Source organism: Sus scrofa, chromosome 9 (genome assembly GCF_054392235.1).
Source record: "Sus scrofa isolate SSC_HxYL_T2T_F1_AM1 chromosome 9, Sscrofa_HxYL_maternal_Yorkshire_Landrace_v2.0, whole genome shotgun sequence".
NCBI lineage: Eukaryota > Metazoa > Chordata > Mammalia > Artiodactyla > Suidae > Sus > Sus scrofa.
In genome coordinates, this window is record NC_139391.1 from 9,694,941 (window position 1) to 9,713,887 (window position 18,947).

At 52.7% G+C, this 18,947-nt stretch overlaps 1 protein-coding gene across 4 annotated transcripts; it reads right to left on the reverse strand.

Moving 5' to 3' along the window:
* Positions 1–5,550: 5,550 nt before the first annotated feature.
* On the reverse strand, positions 5,551–18,866 carry KLHL35 (kelch like family member 35). 4 transcript variants are annotated; one of them, XM_005667133.4, is made up of 7 exons: positions 15,715–18,866; positions 11,934–12,794; positions 10,752–10,936; positions 9,215–9,333; positions 8,415–8,603; positions 7,047–7,235; positions 5,551–6,081 (listed from the first exon to the last, which is right to left on the reverse strand). In XM_005667133.4, exons 1-7 carry the CDS (start codon positions 15,720–15,722, stop codon positions 5,893–5,895), a joined length of 1,740 nt encoding a protein of 579 aa, XP_005667190.2. In that variant the 5' UTR covers positions 15,723–18,866; the 3' UTR covers positions 5,551–5,892. The 4 variants fall into 4 exon arrangements, with proteins under 4 accessions (XP_005667190.2, XP_084831380.1, XP_084831381.1 ...); XM_084975254.1 differs by having other exon boundaries at positions 11,934–12,797; positions 15,715–15,824; XM_084975255.1 differs by having other exon boundaries at positions 5,764–6,081; positions 8,499–8,603; positions 11,934–12,797; positions 15,715–15,843.
* Positions 18,867–18,947: the final 81 nt, after the last annotated feature.

Sequence of the window (18,947 nt, forward strand, 5' to 3'; positions counted from 1 at the left end):
TATGGTATGTGAATTGTATCTCAGTAAAACTTTCATTTGGGAGTTCCTTTGGTGGCTCAGTGGTAACAAACCCAGCTAGTATCCATGAGGACATGGGTTCGATCCCTGGCCTTGGTCAGTGGTTTAAGAATATGGCATTGCCATGAGCTGTGGTGTAGGTCGCAGGGGAGGCTTGGATCTGGTGTGGCTGTAGTGTGGGCCTGCATCTACAGCTTTGGTTCGATGGCTAGCCTGGGAACCTCCTTATGCTGCGAGTGTGGCCCTAAAAGACAAAAAAAATTAAGCTGTCATTCATACATACGTGTGTATGCACACGTACATGTATATATGAGTTAAAACAGCAGACAACTTTCCATTTTCTTTGTCTCAAAGGTACGTAGGTACACACCCCAAGTGAGCAGTGTCACTTGAATGCAGTGAAATGCTCATCAGCTGCCATGAAGTGAAAGTATTCATCTTGTAACTGCTGATTCCAGATTTCAGATACATCTCTAATAAGCTCTGGCTTCTGGGGCCTTTTTGGTTTTGTTTTGTATTTGAATTGTCAACACAGTGCTTTAAAAAAATTTGGTTGCTTATAATTTTGTTGAAGAGAGGACAGCCATTTTCTTGGCTTTATAATTTTAAAATATTTCCACTTTGAGATTTATAAAGGTTAATTCAAATAACCAATCCAATGAATTTTAAAAATTTCTTCAGCCATCTATTTCCTGCCATTCACCTTTGTATACAACTGCCTTCAGCATGTCTCTCCTAATGAACTCAAACTATCAAGTAAATTTGGGGGCATAGGCATCATAAAAGATATATACAATCCTACTACCTTTGAGCAAAACAGGATAGTACAAGTTGTCATAAAGAATTGTGTGATGAGGAGTTCCTGTCATGGTTCAGTGGCTAATGAATCCGACTAGGAATCATGAGGTTGCAGGTTCGATCCCTGGCCTTGCTCAGTGGGTTAAGGGATCCAGCCTTGCCATGAGTGGTGGTGCAGGGCAGCAGCTACAGCTCCGATTTGACCCCTGGCCTGGGAACCTCCATATGCCATGGATATGGCCCTAAAAAGACAAAAGGCAAAAAAAGAAAAATTTGATGAATCTTTCTTTCCTCTTAACTGATCGTAGTAGTGCCCTTATTCACAAGGGGATTTATCCCAGGACCTCAGGGGATGCCTGAAGCCGTGGATAGTGTGGAACTCTGTAAAGACTGCTTTTTTTTCCTATACTAACAGGTGGGTGGTATGTACAGCATGGAGGTATTTTATATATATAAAAGAACCCAACAAATCCATGTAGTGATTGCAAAATAGATTTTTTAATTTTTTTTCAAGAAATAAGGAGTTACTGTTGTGGATCAGTGGAAACAAACCCAACTAGTGTCCGTGAGGGTGGGGGTTCCATCCCTGGCCTCACTCAGTGGGTTAAGGATTTGACATTGCTGCAGCTGCTGCTGAAGTGTAGGTAACAACTGCGGCTCAGGTCTGATCCCTGGCCCAGGAGCTCCATATGCCACGGCATGGCCAAAAAAGAAAGAAGTAAATTCCTCATTGTTCTTTGGAAGCCCACTAAGGGTATTAATAATATTCAAAATATTAATTCTTATATCAGAAAAGAAACTTTTGGGAGTTCCTGTCGTGGCTTAGTGGTTAACGAGCCCGACTTATATTCATGAGAATACAGGTTCGATCCCTTGCCCCTCTCAGTGGGTTAAGGATCTGGCATTGTCGCAAGCTGTGGTGCAGGTCACAGACGCACTCGGATCTGGCGTGGCTGTGGTGTAGGCCGGCAGCCATAACTCCAGTTCAGCCCCCAGCCAGGGAACTTCCATATGCTGTGGGTGCGGCCCTAAAAAAAAAGAAACGCAGAAATTTCATTCCAGCGGCTTCTGATGGCATACCAAGAGTTAAGTTTCTATTCTTAGCTGGGGAGAGGGTGGCAGAAGGGTCATGGACTTGTCTGGCTTCCCTCTAAACTGAATGGAACAGTTCCCAGTCAGCAGGCTGCTGGGCTGGTGGCGGCAGCAAGAGAGCAGTGGACTAGGAGCCAGGGAGACCTTTAAATGGTCTCTGTCTAACCAGTAGTCCTAGGAAGTTAGGACACATTGGTGTCACCTTTTGCTTGTGTTCCTACGAACCTGCCTCAACAGGGACATGCACCATGTCTCTCCCCTCATCAAGTCAGAAGCCACAACGGTCAGGGACAGTGTCCTGTCAGGCTGGAATTTCCCACAGTGGAAATGGTGGATCTCCTACTTCTTTTTTAAGGCCACACCTACGGCATGTGGAAGTTCCTGCGCCAGGGATTGGAGCTAAGCCACAGCTGCAGCAAGGCCAGATGCTTAACCCACTGCACGGGGCTGGGGGGCAAACTGGCCTCTGCAGTTGGATTCTTAAACCACTGTGCCACATTGGGAACTCCATGTATCTCCTACTTCTAAACTCCTGTGCTGCACTCCGTATCTGTACCATTTTCCCAGATTAGCAGAGGCTGCATGGAGAGAGCAGCCTTTGGAGATAAATGGACTTGAGTCGGAATGCTGGCTCTGCCACCACTCAGCAGTCCCATGGCCTTTGTAAGCAAGTCATGTCACAACTCTGTTTACTCATTCGTGGGGGGGGGGTGTGTGTGTGGCTACAGTAGCTACTCACAGGTATTTTGGGGTAGAAAGCCAGGAAACCTGGATATTCAGTGGGAGGCCTTGTTCTGGGCGCTGGAGGACACAGATAAAGCTGACACCTTTCTTGTCCCAGGACGCATCTTACGGATATGTCAGGAGAGACCAGAGATGTCACACATAAGCCTTGGCCAAATGTCAGGTGATAGAAGGGGCACAGCAGGGCAGGGGTCAACTCTGGGGTGGGGGTGTCAGGTCTGCCTGGGCAGACAGGGCAGGCCAGGACATTGGCATTTTCACAAGAGAGCACTGATGGACATTGTGGGGGAAACTGGCAGTCTGCCTGGCTACACCAGTGTGCTCAGCCTGGGTAAGGCACCCATGTCTCTTGGGAGAGCTTGCCCTCGATTTGTCCCTACCTTTTCCACTCTGGCTTTCACTTGGGTAAACAAGCAACATGCCTTCCTTGCTTTGTCCTAGGTGTTATCCATGGGTTGGGAGCAGGCAGGCTTTGAGGCTGGGCTTCTACCCCCATTCCCCTCCCCCTCTCCATTATCAACTGTGTCCAGATGGTCACAGGCTCCCTGATCTTGGATAATCGGAGGGCAGGAGTGCAACTGGGACTGAGGCCTTTGTGGTGGGCCAGACCCAGCTGGAGAGATCTTGCAGACAGAGCCCTGGGGCTTTGGAAGATGAGGGGGAAGAGGGGATGGAGGGCAGATAATAGTAGCTCTTCAAAAGGCAATCTGAGTGCAAATAAGGGGAGCCCCAGCTGGAGCCTGGCTGGTCCCTCTGGGCCTCAGAAGCGTAGGCACAGAACCTGCACCGCTGGGCCTTGCCTCACAGAAGCTGTGGTGTCCTTTGTCCTCCTCTCCTCTACTGATCTCACTCCTCCAGACCCAGCAGTTTCATGTTGCTGCCCTAGAGCTCCAGGCCAGCCCAGGTGCTTATAGTGACATCAGGGGCTTGTACCCTTTGCCACCGCTGGGAATTTCACAACATTCAGGTGCAGAGCCAGGCTGACTGGGGTCTTAGAGGCCTGTGGCTCAGGTGCCCACTACCCTGGGCCCCTACTATCCCAAGGCTGCTCAGGGTTCTATAGCTATTTATTTTTACTTCTTTCATTAGTGGGGAGCCCCATCTTGGCCCAGGCTTCTAGCAATGAGCCTGGTTTGTAATCCTATTTTTAAGGCCTTTATCCCAGAATCTCAATCCAAGAGCTTGAGTTTCTGCCTTCCTTACTGGTTTCACAATTCTGTTTCTGGTCCTCAGACATGTCTGTTTACTTATAAGTCTATGCCTTTTATTTTAGTTGCTCAACTTTTTTTTGTCATTTGAAGGCCACACCTGCAGCCTATGGAGGTTCCCAGGCTAGGGGTCTAATTATAGTTGCAGCTGCCAGCCTACACCACAGCTCACAGCAACACCAGATCCTTAACCCACTGAGCAAAGCCAGGGATCAAACCTGGAACCTCATGGTTCCTGGTCGGACTTGTTTCTGCTGTACCACAACAGGAATTCGTAGTTATTCAACTTTTAATTTTATGTGTCATCACTAGGGGTTTGAATTGAACAGGGTGGTTTAGAAAAGGGAGAACCATCCTGACCAGAAGTGCCTCGCAGATTCTGAAGCTTCATGAAATCAGAGTCATAGATTCTGCCTTCGATATGTTTCATCTTAAGTCAGTTCCTTCTCTGTAAAATATAGATCTATCAGTAGTAACTCACTAAAAGTTAAAAAAAAAAAAAAGTGCTGGTAATTTGCCATTTAAAAATGGTGACTACCTCTGGGAGGAATGTGGGAAGAAATCAGTTTGGGAATAGAGGGGCCTACAAAGGCATTTGTAATTATCTATTTCCTTTTTTTTTTTTTTTTTAATTTAACTTATTTTTCTCATTATAGTTGATTTACAGTGTTGGGCCAATTTCTGCTGCACAGCAAAGTGATCCAATCATACACAGATAAAAATTCCCTTTCTTATGTTACCTTCTATCATGGTCTGTCCCAAGAGACTGGATATAGTTCTCTGTGCTATATACAGGAGGACCTCATTGCTTATTCATTCTGAATTTAATAGTTTGCATCCACTACCCCTTGGCAACCACAAGCTGTTTTCTATGTCTGTGGGTCAGTTCCTATTTTGTAGAGAGACTCATATGTGCCATATTTTAGATTCCACATAAGTGATATCATAGGGTATTTGTCTTTCTCTTTTTGAATTCATTTAGTATGAGGATCTCTAGTTTCATCCATGTTGCTGCAAATGGTATTTTCTTGGTTTTTTTTATGGCCCAGTAGTATTCCTTTTTATGTATGTACCACATCTTTAAACCATTCATCTGCTGATGGATAGTTAGGTTGTTTCCATGTCTCGGCTATTGTGAATAGTGCTGCTGTGAACATTTGGGTGCCTTTATCTTTTTTTTTTTTTTTTTTTTTTGGTCCTTTCTAAGGCCGCACCCGCAGCATACGGAGGTTCCCAAGCTAGGGGTCTAAGGGGAGCTGTAGCTACAGGTCTACACCAGAGCCACAGCAAACAGGATCCAAGCCACATCTTTCCGACCTTTACCACAGCTCACAGCAACGCCAGATCCTTAACCTACTTACTGAGCAAGGGCAGGGATCAAATCTGCAACCTCATGGTTCCCATTCGGATTCGTTAACCACTGAGCCACGACGGGAGCTCTGGGTGCCTTTATCATTTTGGGTTGTAGTTTTGTCTGGTATGTGTCCGAGGTAGGATTGCTGGATTATATGGTAGTTTTATGTTCAGTTTTCTGAGGAACCTCTATACTGTTCTCCATAGTGGTTTTATCAGTTTGCATTCCCACGAGCGGTGTAGGAGGGTTCCCTTTCCCCCCGCAACATCTGCAGCATTTGTTATTTGTAGACTTGTTAATGATGGCCGTGCTGACCAGTGTGAGGTGGTACCTCACTGTAGTTTTGATTTGCGTTTTATTATAATCTTAAACAATACAAAATTATTTTTCCTTTTTCTGCATGAACTATTTCATAAGACGTCCATACTGCTCTTATGAAAGTAAACTGAGGTAACATAGGAAGATGCTTTATAAAGAGTCAGAGTAGGGAGCAGATACTGGGCATTACTTCTCCAGGCAAAGGAGGCTTAAGCTGGAACACAGACCCAACCTTTGAAGGAAGTTTTATTTCTGCAGGAAAAGGGGTAGTCAGTTAAGAGGCTGTTTACACGGAGGTGCTATGAGGGGGAGACGTGGTGAGCCTGAGTTCTCCCTCCTGCCTTCTGGCTCAAGTGCGAGTCACCTGCCCAGACTCTGGATGATGGTAACACAGCCGTGGGAGCTGGTGCAGCGCTGCAGGGATGGCTGGGCCTCCACCTGCCCACTGCTGGGGTCAAAGGTAAAGACCTTGTCGGTGCTTTCCCCGCGGTCATCCCGCCCGCCAAGGATGTGGACCTTCCCGTCACACACAGTCACGCCACAGCTCTCCTGGGTGGACAGACAGAAAGACAAATAGTTATGGGGTCCAGCCTGGGGTTGCCTCTATCCCTGGCTGGCCAGGCCAGACAACAAAATCCTGACCTTCACAGAATATGAGCAGGCAGTCTGGATGGTAGAGCGGGAGGAATTGGATGGACCTGGTTTAAAGCTCTGGTGTGACCCTTACTAATAAATGAATGGCCTTAGACAAGTCACTTCACCTCTCTGGGCCTTAGTTTCCTTATCTGAAAAGTGAGAATAGTAGTAGTTCCTTCTTCCTAAGGTTACCTTCAAGAGTTAATGAGATTAAGTATGTAAAGCATTTTACACAGTACCTGGAATACAGTAAGCCCCCAGTGACAGTAATTACCACCACCACCATCTTAGGACCTCAGGCTCGGGGAAACCAGAAATCGAGGTGCTTGGAATCACCAGAGGTAAGAATGACAGGGACCGTCAGTCCAACCGTACCCCTGTGTAGTCTCTGTAGGGTTTGGGAGAGGGAACAGAATGGTGGGGGAGGCAAGGAATGCAGGGGCCAGGCATCCAGGGCCTAGACGTCTCTTCTCTGATATCACGGGGGTGAGGGAACCCAGCAGGTCACTCCTTGGCTCTCCCTACACCCCCTCCACACACACACAGAGGCCACCAGCTGGTAGCCTTGAGAGCCAGAGAGATTGCAGGGTCATTGAGACCAGGCTCCCCCTTCCAAAGCTACAGCACCTAGAACTGGCAATCCAGGCTCTGCCTGACACGGCCTAACTGGTGACGCCTCAGCCTTTCTGGCACCAGTCTCCTTATCTTTGAAGTGCAAGGCTGATTATTGTGAGGACAAAGCTAGAGAACTATGTAAAACTACCTGGCATGGAGTCTAGCACAAGTCTTAACTGCCTCTGCGATCTGGATCCTTAGAAGGGGGTCTTCACTCTCCTAAACAGCCAGTGCCGGGGCTGTGCCCGGGAGCCTCCACTTACCACAGGGCTGGGGAGGACAGCCGCCTCCCCCCAGTCATCTGTGCCAGGGTCGTAGGTGAAGATTTTGCTCATGAGGCCCCCAACCACATAGATGGTATCCTCTAGGGAGACAGCCTCAAGACATCGCTGCGAGAAGGGGGCTGGTGACCGCAGGCTCCACTGGTCCTCCTTGGGGTCAAAGCACTGCACCTGAGGCAGGAGGAGCAGCAGTGGTGAAGATTCACCCTTCAGCCACCCTGCTGCCTACCTTCCCAGCTCTCTGTCCAGGGGACCCATTCAGTATAACATTTGCCTGTGTCCACCAGGCCTGAGCTAGCATCCCTCCCCTCAAGTGCGCTCAGCTTCCTCATCCTAGCCCCTCCCCCGGCAAAAGTTCATCTTTGAAGGTCTAGGAGGAGGTCTACGTCCCAGGAGCTGGAGGTGTCATCTCTGCATTCGTGCTCTAGAGGGTTCTCAGAGCAGGTTTCCCACAGAGATGTGCTCCTGGCTGCATATACTGTCAACCCTCTTCTGCCTTCCAGGAGCTCTGAGGTTATGACAAAATTCCAGCTAGGGTGTCTTGCAGCCTTCATTCCTACAGCTGTCCTCAGGCCTCCCAGGCCCTTGGGTGTTTACAAGGCCTTGCTTCTCACATTGCTGCTGCCCAAGAAGGTACTGAAAGGTATTCCTCCAGCCAGCCCAGGAACATGTGCTGGGAGTGGGGTTGAAGAGGTTAGGGATCCTCGTTTGGGAAAGAGTCAGATCCCAGGCCTGTGAGCTGGTCAGGGCAGGGAGGGAGCTGCTACAACAAAGACCAATTTTTATTGTCAGAAAGCGTAAATGTCCAACAATAGAAAATTTGGTAGACACCGATCCACCCACCCAGTGGACTGTCACACAGACACTGAAATGACAACTCTGAAGAGTTCCTAACCACGTAGAAAGTGCTTATACTTAGAAGAAAAAGCAGAATGCCTCATTTTACTAACAGAACAGAAAACTAAAACAGAAGAGTGAGTCAGTTCAGAGGAAGCCTAGAAGGCGATGCACCAAAATATTAGCAGTACGTATCCTTAGGTGGTGAGACTAGGAGTGATTTTTCATACATATATATAAAATATTTTTGAATGGAGAAGCTTTTTAACTAATTACTCTTTGCCCTCACTTTGTTTTTAAGATCTGTGAAACTCATGTACCACCCCAAACACCGTGATCCAGACCTACTGTGTGACCTTGTGGGGTCATCTCTGAATTCATTTCCTTGCCTGAAACATGGGGATGACTCCTCAAGGCTGTCAGTGAGATTAAGTGAGAAAATGGTCCTGGACATGAAAGCCCCAGCTCTGCACCTGGCACACAGTAGGCCTCCACCACCCTCTCCTGGCCCACCTTGTTGGTGCTGATGCCATCCTGCCCGGCGCCCCCGATCACGTAGAGCCGTCCGGCACAGGGCGCCACAGCAGCAGAGCTCACCGGCTCAGGGAGTGAGGCCACTGCTGCCCAGGTGTTGGAGAAGGGGTCGTAGCGCTCCACACTGCACAGGCGCTGCAGGCCGTCAAAGCCACCCACCGCGAACAGCTGCGGGTAAAGTAAGAGATGACCAAGAGTCAGGGCGGCCTGCATCTCAGCCCCACAGCCTCTGGCTGTGTGCAGAGAAACTATCCCAGCTCCTGGCTCTGCCTCCCCTCCTCCCGGTTCCTGAACCTCCCTTAGCTGATTCCTCTGCTAATGGGTTTGCAGGATGGGTACTGAATGCGCTTTAGACAGGTAAAATGCCTGGCACCAAAGTGATGCTTAATAAAAATAACTAGTGATTTCTTAAGGGCTTATCACCTCACTTAAATGATTTCCAAGAAGCATTTATTTGCATTTCTGATTTTGAGATGTAGCTTACAAAGATAATTGGCAGATTTTTTTTCCTTTTTCTTTTTGGTCTTAAGTGGCAGAGTCGAGATTCAAATCTAGGCTCTTTGGCCCCGGAGCACATACTCTTGAGCCCTTGACTACTAGGCTGTACTATTACAGTAATTATTATTATTAGCATTAGCATTGTTATGCAACTTTGGGTGAGTCCCTTTCCTTTTGGGGGCCTCACCCCTTCTTGCGAAGAAAGGGTCATTGAGGGCCTGCCCCAGGAAGTCCAGAGATGGCTGTCTTGGGCCCAGGGCAGCGCTGCTGGGTGTCCCTACCTGCCCCTGCACGACCGCCATCTTGTGCCTCCACCTGCCCTTGTGCAGTGAGGCCACCTTGATCCAGGTGTGCAGATGGGAGCTAAACATCCACACGTCACGGCTGTTGATGTGGCCTCCTAGGGAGAGAGAAGCAGCTGTTGCCCCCGGGCTCTCTTGCTATTTCCATCACTCTAAGGGGCTAGAAACCAGGGTCCCCAGATCCAAAGGAAGGGGTTAAGGGTAGACAGCAGGAAGGACTTCCCGCCGGGTTAGTGTGAGACTCCGGCTGTGACTCAGTGTGCTTTCATGAGTGGTGGGAAGGTCTGCGTTAGGACAACAGGCAGAAAGTCTTGAGGGGCGAGACCTAAGATTGGGGGAGGAAGAGTTGGTTTTCACTGGGCTCTGGGCTCAGGGAAGCAAGTGACGGGGGGCACTTTGGACTCTGCTGAAGGTGATGGCCTCTTAAAGCTGGAGCAATGACCAGAACTTCTGATTCCCAAGCTCAGCACTCTTAGGCCCCTCGGGGCCAGGCACTGGGGATGCAGGTTGTGGACGCTCCCTGTCAGTGTCAGGCCATCCTGGTGTTCCTCAACATTGATTCATCTCTCAGGAGCACCCTTCCCAGGGAGAACCCCAACTGCACCCCTCAGCCTGAGCCTGACCCAAGCCCTATCTCTGTTTCATAGCTTTTGCCTCTAGGTATTCCCAGTGGTACCAAGCAGAGGCCACACATGTTGCTCAGGAGCCGTTGGTGGCCTTGGATAAGTTGTCCAGAAATAAAGTGTGGCCTGGACCATTGCTGAGGCCTTCCCGTGCCTTTTTCTCCTTATCCTCAGGCCCCCACAGCTCCCTACTACAAGTGCAGTCTACGAAGGCCTGGAGTCAAAGCCTCCCTGACTTCAGACTCCCTTTACTGTCTAATCCACAGTAACATCCCTTCCTCTCAGACCCTCAGCCTGCACCTTGGAGACCTGGGTACCCAAGGTTCCTTCTTACCCTCATGCCTTTGTCTCTGCTGCTCCCTCCAGTTTTCAAGGTCTAGTTGAAAATCATCCCTTCCGTGAAGCTGGGCCAGATTCCCTGGTTGGGAATCCAAATCATGTGGGGACTCACAGCCCGCTTTTCTGCTTGGTGGTAAGGTGGTCTCTGACTCTCCCTGTCCAGGGCACTCTAGGGCCCGAATCTCCGGGAGGGCACAGTCCATTGGTATCAAACCAGTCTTTGCCATTCTTGAGCAGTGGGTGGAAAATCTCCCTATAAAGTGGGCTTGTTGTGGGAATTAAATGATAACTAATGTAAGCTGCTTAGCATAATTTAGCACAGCACATGGTAGGCTAGATAAAGAAAAATGATTAACCCTGATCTGAGCTGAGGTAAACATTGCCGGATAAAGGTTGGAGTCACACCAGTGATTGGCTCTGCAGTACCACCTCAGCTGGTAACTGTAGGTTATCAGGAAAGATCCCGCCCCTGTATCCCTGTTGCGCGGAGGAGGGCAGTGCCGGGGCGGCGAGGAGCCAATCCTGTGGGGCTCGGGCTGCGGGCCCGCCCTCACCAGAGATGTAGACATCATTGCGGAGAGCACAGCTGGCGAACTCTGAGCGTGCGTAGCCGGGTAAGCTGGGCAGTGGGGTCCAGCGCTGGCTCTCTGGATGGTAGGCATCAGCGAAGGGCAGCTTCAGGAGCCCCTTGCGGTCACAGCCACCAATGACCACAATCACTTCAGCCAGGTCCATGAACCTGGTATGGGGACAAGCCCAATGCCAGTTAACAGGCAGCCAGGTTTCAGCCCTCTCTCACCGTCTTGTCGACTGAACTATACGGTCTTGCTGCCCTTCTGCTCTCCACCTTCCCGTGCTGGACTCTGGCACTTCCAACCTCCTGGCTTTTGATGGGAAGAGAGGGTCACTGCTCCTTACCCCATTCGACTGACCTCTCAGTTGCAGGGAACGAATCTTTACAGAGCCTTTACCCTTATGTAGAAAAAATCCTCATTTAATCCTGACTTGCCCAAAGTCATGTAGCCGAAAGTGACAGAGCTGGAACTCAAGCCCAAGTTGGTCTGCCAGTAACCCATTCTCTCCGCACTGTCTGACCTTCACACACTCATCTGTATCCCTCCTCCTCTAGCCATCTCCTAAACCCCTCTCCTAGTTGCTAAAGCCATTAAACCAGGCTACATCCCCTTTCGGCAAAGCATTCTCTCCTCCCACTGACCCTTCAGGCGCGTACCCAACCAGAATTACCAAACCTTTTAGTGAAAGGCTTCCTACCTAATTCCTTTGACAAATACTGAACCTCTTGGGCCACAATGTCTCCTGTTCCTGTGAGGGTGACAGACCGTCAGCAAGACCGTCTGCCCAAAAGTCTCCTGGTCTGGCAATTATGAGGTGGGAGTAAGCCTCTTTAATTTTTTCCCAAGGCTGCCTATTTATACCCCTTACTAGACTGGGCTCCCTGAAGTTAAAGAGTATTTCAGATTACTCCTGAGTCTGGCACGAGACAATGTTTGCGAGCTGTGAGATCCCTGCATTTCCCCCATTGGACTGTGAACTCTTTGAGGGCACAATGCCCAGCATCAACCCTTGAAAAGTCTGTTGAATGCTTGAATCTCAGTCAAGAGGTTGCGATCAAGTGATAGGAAAAGGATAGTGGAGGAGTGAGGGAACGACTGAACAGGGGAATAACGCAGGGCACAAGGCGGGAGGCAAGGGGACGGAGGTGGGGGGCAGCTTACCTCCGAGGCCGGGCCCGCAGCACGCTGGCCTCACGGCCCAGGATGAAGCAGGCCCGGGCCTCGAGCAGCAGCGGGCGGCACTCGCCGCAAGCCTGCAGCAGGTCGTCGGCCTCCACCTTCTCCAGGAAGTAGGCGGGCGCCAGCAGGGGCAGGCGCACGTGCTCCAGCAGGCGCCGCAGCTGTCCCCGGCGTGCCGGCGCGTCATGGCGCACCCAGCGCATGGCCGCTTCGAACACGGCCTCCTCGTGCACCACGCCCAGTGCCGGGTCTGCCAGCAGTGCCGCCACCTCATCGGGCGCCAGTTCCAAGAAGTCCGCGTGGCGCGCCACCTCGGTGAAGGCCTGGCGCAACACGCGGCCACAGCGCTCAGCCAGGGAAGCGAGCGAGAAGGCAGCGGCCACGCGGCGCAGCGCCAGGCTGTTGGCAGCACGCAGGCGGCCCTCGAGGAAGCGTGCACAGGCCTCGCGCAGGCCCGCCACGCCCAGCCGCTCGGCCAGCGCCAGCACCGCGGCCGCCTCTTCCTCCGTGCGCAGCCGCGCGCCAGCGCCGTACATGTAGTCCAGCACCACGGCCAGCGCCGCCGCGGTCGCGGTCCCCGCCGGACCCACGCCTGGCACCACTGTCAGGCCCTGCTGTGGCTCCCCAGCCCTGAACAGGCTACGGAAGTATGTGCTCCCTGCGCTAAGCGCGGCACGGTGGCATGGAAAGTCGCAACCCCCCGCACGCAGCACCACGTCCGTAAGGGTGCCGCTCCGCCGGTAAGCATTGAGGGTCTGCAGGACGCGCTGCGCGTGGCAGGACCCCGCGCACGGCGTCTCGGAGGCCTGCTCTGACTCCTCCGGCACTGGGCCCTCCAGCATCCTGCTGGGCAGAGGACACAGATAGCGTTGACAAATACACCTGGCTGGGGCCCGGTTAGAGGGCAGGAGGCCCCTCCCCTTCCCTTCCTTGGTCGGTTCACTAGTTTACTCAGGCTGGTGCGAATGAACTTATTAACCTGTGTTCATGCTACCGCTGTTCCTTCCATCCATCTATCCAGATTCCGAATGACGTCAGTGAGCCGGTCTCTGCCTAACCTAAAGGGCTGGACCCTGTTTTAGCTGTACCGTCGTCCGTCGTCCCCCCACCCCACCCCTTTACCCACGGCAGTCATGTGGCTCTTTCTGTTCTTCAAACTCACTAAGCTTCTTCCTGTAGGCATCGGCGGGAGACAGATGGCATACTCTCAAGTAGGGTAATTTGAGGAGAGTCTAATAAAGGAAGTTCTTACAAAAGCATAGGCAGTACTTTGGGACTCCCCCAAGGGATAGAGCAGTGCCACTGTGGCTACCACAGCTGGAAGACTTCATCTCTCCAAGGTCTGAAGGTGGAGGGCTGGGAGGTTATTGGAACCTACCCAAAATACCTCTGTAAAGAGGGCCCCCTGACAGGAGCTGTAGCCTTTGGTCAAGGAATTCGGGCAACCCCACAGATGCTGTGTGTGTGTGTGTGTGTGTGTGTGTGTGTTGGGTATAAATCTACCAACTTCTCCTCACTCCATCCTAGGGATCTCCTACAGGTGTTCCCCATTGGCCACACCCCGATTATTCTATGTAATATTTGCCCCTCCCCTAACAGTACAGGATCTGGCTCATAGTAGGTGCTCAATTAGTGCCTGTTCAAGGTCAAGTGAATGTATTAAGCTGGTATTTATTTAGAGTTCTTTCTGTGCCAGGCGGTGAACAAGACATAGCCCCCGCTCTCCTGGAGCTTGAAGAAGCATTAGGGGAGCTCCGAGGGGGTACTGAACCCAGTCGGAGGGGAGTCAGGGAAGGCATCCTTGACAGGGGTCAGTCTGACCGAGGACAGGTAGGATTAGCCAGGAGAAGGGAAGGGAGTGGAGAGAGGAGGTCTCCACCTGTGCAAAGGCCTAGAGGTGAGAGCCGAGGCTAAAAGGGAAGGTGGCCTCCGTGGTGAGTTCTCCGTTCTCAAGGAAGCCCTGTGGGGACGTGGGAAGAGCTCGCTCCAAGGACTGGTCCCGGTGTGTGATCCTGCGCGAATCACTGCCCATCCCCTTCCTCATCTGAAAGGCCTCCCTCACACGGTTGCTGTGACTTGGTGACTGTTAGGTGGAGCGTACGAGAAAGTCTAGGTACACAGTACAAACCCAGGAGCTGTTTCCCTACATGTTTTTACCCAAGGGGAAGGGAGCGCACAATGTGTTTAAAGTTGCTTTTCTGTGCATAATTTTGTGTGATCCTCAGAGACCTGAATTAGACCCCCGCCCCCCTTCTTTTTAAAGTTTGTCATGAGGAAACGATCACATGGAGGTAACCTGCCCTTCAGAGGTTGCCGTGAGTCAAAGGAGGGGTGTTTGTGAAAGCATTCCACAGACTGAAGATCTGTAGCGGGCGATTTGGTCTCTGCTTGCACACCTCCAGGGACCGGGAGCTCACTTCTTTATGTGGCAGTTTACTCTAGGGGAGCAGCACTCTGCTCCCTGCTCCTTGTCTGTTCTTCCTCTGAGACTGCCTTTTTTTTTTTTTTTTTTGGTCTTTTTAGGGCTGCACTTGTGGCACATGGAGGTTCCTAGACTAGGGGCAAATCAGAGCTGTAGCCGCTGGCCTATGCCACAGTCACAGCAATTACAGATCTGCGCCATGTCTGTGACTTACACCACAGCTTATGGCAATGCCAGATCCTTAACCTACTGAGTGAGGCCAGGGATCAAACCCACATCCTCATGGGTACTAGTTACATTTACTTCTGCTATGCTGTGAAGGAAACTCCCTGAGACTGCTTTGTCCTGGAGGTCAGATCTTGCTCACTAAGTTAGTCTGACTTGCACTGTTCATGCCTGGGCCATCCTGGGTGGCGGATCCCCTGTCTTAGCACCAAGGGAAATGAGCTATCTGCTGGGCAGGGTCCCAGGATAGAGGGGTTGGGCCCTGAACCCACCTGGCTCTAGACTCTGCACACCTAGTGGCTCAGCCACACTTGCCAAGGTGGGGGCATGTCCCAAGGAGCAGCCCACGTCCCCTGGAAGGAGGTGAGAGCAGTCATTGGAGTGTGCTGCCCTCATTCTGTTCCTGCCAGCTGAGAATTTCTCAGCCATGCTCTGAGCTGAGATCCAAGAGGGCAGGTCTCATCCGCATCAGGTCAGGAGGGACTTCTCTCTGCGAGGTGTCCTGGCACCAGGGGCTGTCTGGGAGAGGGAGGGAGCCCCTCCTGGGAAGTGCACCGCTACTTTTTCCTTCATTCTCCTGCTGTCTGCGGCGCTGGGCACTGTGGATACACTGGGACATCCGACCCCGTTTCCACCCTAGAGATTTCAGTCTAGGAGTCCAACGATGCCTTGTTGGAACATGGAAGGTAGGGATTCCCAGGCAGGGCTTGATGGGTTTTCTCCCATCCCAGCTGAGAATCTAGGCACCTCAAACCGAAGGTCCTGACACAGACTGAGGGACCCAGCCAGGCCCTAGAAATTGACATGCTGCCCCGTTTCTTTTACACACACACACTCTCTTGTAGACGCTACACAGCCAGGGCAGCCCTGCATGCTGCCCCATTTCTTTTACACACACACACACACACACACACACACCCCACACAGCCAGGGCAGCCCTGCATGCTGCCCCATTTCTTTTACACACACACACACACACACACACACACACACACACACACACACACACACACACACACACACACACACACACACACACACACCCCACACACCCCACACACCCCACACAGCCAGGGCAGCCCTGCATCCTTAGTCCCCACGTTACTTTGCCCTTACCTGGCCATGACCTCTCCCAGGCACTCTGCAGCTGCTGCTTCCTTGCTGACCACTCCTGTCTGTGCTGCTGCCTGTACTCCAGCAGCCCGGGCTCAATGTCCCTGCCACTCTGCCTGGACTCAGGCTCAGCTGCAGGAGGACAAAGGGGCTGGACGCCAGGCGAGTGGGGAGGGGAGAGTTAAGGGGGAAGGGGAGGAGGGGACGCTGGGCTTTTGTTCTACTCTTGGACCAGCCCTGGGATGAGGGGGAGGGAAGAGGCGAGAGTAGGTGTGGGATTGTGAGCGACCCTGGGATGCGTGTGCCTGAATCGGGGGTGACTGGTGCTGGCTGCGCCCCTGAATGATACCTGGACGTGAGGGCATATGTGCTTGCAGGTGTTCCGGGTACCTGGATGTGAGTCTGGGAGTGACTCTGTGGCACTGGGCCGGGTGTGATTGAGTAGCTGTAGGTGTAGGAATGTAACTGCACAGCTTAGAGGTCTAGGTTTCTTCCCTTTTGCCTCCTTGAAACTCCGTGCTGTGTCTGTTCCTGCTTGACAGCAGACATGTCACTTTGGGACCTCATGTATCCGGTTACATGCCTTGTGTGTTCTGTCTCTGTGTCTGCATCTCTCTGTGATTGTCCGTTTCTGGGTGTGAGAAGGGGCTGTCTGCCCAGGACAGGGGACTTGTCTTACAGACGTGTGTGGGGGCAGCCTGTGGTCCTGCACCTGTGGTACGGTGTTTTTGACTTGACAGTGTACCAGCCCGGAGGGGATGCAGTGAGGCAGGCATGATGGTACTGGGCTGGCCTGGGGTGGTGGGGGTGGGCTGGGAGAGAACAAGGCAGCTCTGGGCTGGGCTGGCCTGCAGCCAGAGGGAGGCAGCTCCACAGGCAGCTGTCTGATCATTTGCTGCCTCTGAAGGGCCACAGGGCCTAGTGTGGGGGGTGGGTGAGGGCATTCGCCTTCATGGAAAAGGGCAGTAGTTTGGCAGGAGGTTGCCCCGACCAGAACCTCGATGGACTCTGTGGCACCTGGGGCCTGGTCCTGGGACTTGCCATGCAGCGCAGTCACTGTGCCCTTAGCGCTGGCTCTTCATCTCCGCAGGAGCTATCGCCATTCCTGCCCCGCCTGTCTTGCTGGGTTGCTGTGAACTCGAGAGGGGTTTCTGAGTGAAAGCCATGTGCCACATGGCGATGGTGAGGCAGGGACCTGCGTAACCTGCCCTAGGGAGGCTTAGGAGGCCGGGTTTGTGGAAGGGTCGCCACGAGAGGGTCGCTGTGATGCTGGCCGAGCACGTGTCCAGAGGCCTGGCGGAGTCTCTTCTGAGACCCTGCTTCCCCCTGAAAGGGGTGTGCGCACGCTGTATGTTAAAGGCTGTCAGAGATCCGGACACGTCTGTACCCGTCCTGGGGAAGGACGGCCTAAGGGTTCAAGGAGGACCCTGGAGGGGAAGGGGAGAAGCGAGGAGTGCGGCTGGGGGTGGGGGGCAGGAAGGGAGGGGCCCATCTGCTGTTTCCCTGTGAAGGGCAGTCCGGCTGTCTCCCACACATGGGGGAAGGGTGTGAGGAGGGCACCAGGAAGGTGGGCTTCTCAGTAATTCCCCAGGTGAAGGGGCAGGAACCCGGGGTGACCCCAGGCTGTGGGCTCCACTGAAGGTGAAGGCGCAGCCACATGCCCTGCTAGGGCGTGGCCTCTCCTGCCGTTGTTAGGGGACAAGGGCAGGCAGCTGGACCAGCTCCGCATTCGGGACTGCGAGGTATAGTGTAGAGCCCTGGTGACAGGAGGAGTCCCACTCAGAACTCCCAGCCCCTCTGTCCCCTCCTGAGGACTCTAGGATGTTTCAGGTTGCCCAAGTGGGGCCAGGGGCACTAACTGGACAGGGAGGGGCTGGCATCAAAGGTCAAATCCACTTGCGTGGGCGGGCGTGCACAAGGCCAGAGAGGAGGTTCTTGGGGCATTCAGGTAGGTGGCGTGCCTCACTGCCGACCTGGATGGTCCAGGTTTCATTCATGCTTCCTCGTGCCCAGGGAGAGGCAGGAGCCGACCTCTGCCCCAGGAAGGGAGCACTTGGCACATGTTCGTAGGGGAGGAGGAGGGCAAATCCCCTCAAGTCCCAGAGGGCTTGTCCTAGAGGTTAATGTGGGGGCCCAGTCTGGGCAGAATCGGGAGAGGTTTCTTTTCCTTTCCTCTGCAAGGGGCCACAATTGCTCAGACCCCCGGGAATTCTATCCAGGAAGGTCCCTATTTGGTGAAGATACAGACTCCTTGGCCCCCAGGAAGCACCGTGTTCACTGAAGGCTGGAACTGGGGTTCAGCCTCCCCCTTTTCCGTAAGACACATTCAAGACCATGCAGACTCTTAGGACGAAGACGGGGGTTATAGACCTGCCCCGACTCTGCCACTGACCCCTTCCCATGGAGGACAGAGGTCCAAGGACTGAAGGACAGGGACGTCTCTGGTCCTGGGGGCTGCCGTTGTGCTTTCAGCACAGGTGTCCCACTGGGCCAAAAATGGAGGTGGGTCTCTTCAGTCAGGACCAAAGCCCTGAGAAGTCAAAGCCAAACCTCTGCCACGGGGAGAGGTGTCTCCCAGCTGAGGACAGAGCTTAGAAAGCCTCCATGTGGCCACGAGGGGACAGTGAGTCACGCTGCCCAGTCTTAAGGACCCAGAAGCCCTAGCTGCCTTGCCATTCCTGGCCGGTTGTAGAAGACACACTTAAACCCTGGGGCCACAGCCTGGGTGGGATTCTGGCTCTCCCAGTTCTAAGCTGTGTGGCCATGGATGGTCACTTTACCTCTCTAAGACAATATGGGGGCACTGGTTCCCAAGGCCAGAGCTGTTAAGAAAGCCCTGGTGCCATGTGATGCAAGGGAGGGGCCCCAACACCCTGCCACTCTCCCATTTGTTTCTTTTCTTCTTTCTTTTTTCTTTTTTTTTTTTTTTACGGCCACACCCACGGCATATGGAAGATGGAAGTTCCCGGGCCAGGGGTCGAATCATAGCTACAGCTGCCGGCCTACACCACAGCCACAGCCACAGCCACAGCCACAGCAACATAGGATCGGAGCTGTGGCTGTGACCTACACCACAGCTCATGTCAATGCCCGATCCTTAACCCACTGAAGGAGGCCAGGGATCAAACCGGCATCCTCATGGATCCTAGTCAGGTTCGTTAACCGCTGAGCCACGAAGGGAACTCCTCCTCTTTGTTTCTGAGAGTGGTTCTTCCTCTATCATGGGACCTGAATCC

Excerpts from the sequence above, each read along its gene's own strand:
- KLHL35 (XM_084975254.1), bottom strand. Across the intron at positions 9,334-10,751 it reads CAATGATGTCTACATCTCTG|GAGGCCACATCAACAGCCGT; the intron begins GTGAGGGCGGGC and ends CTCTCTCCCTAG. Across the intron at positions 6,082-7,046 it reads CTGTCCTCCCCAGCCCTGTG|GAGAGCTGTGGCGTGACTGT; the intron begins GTAAGTGGAGGC and ends CTGTCCACCCAG.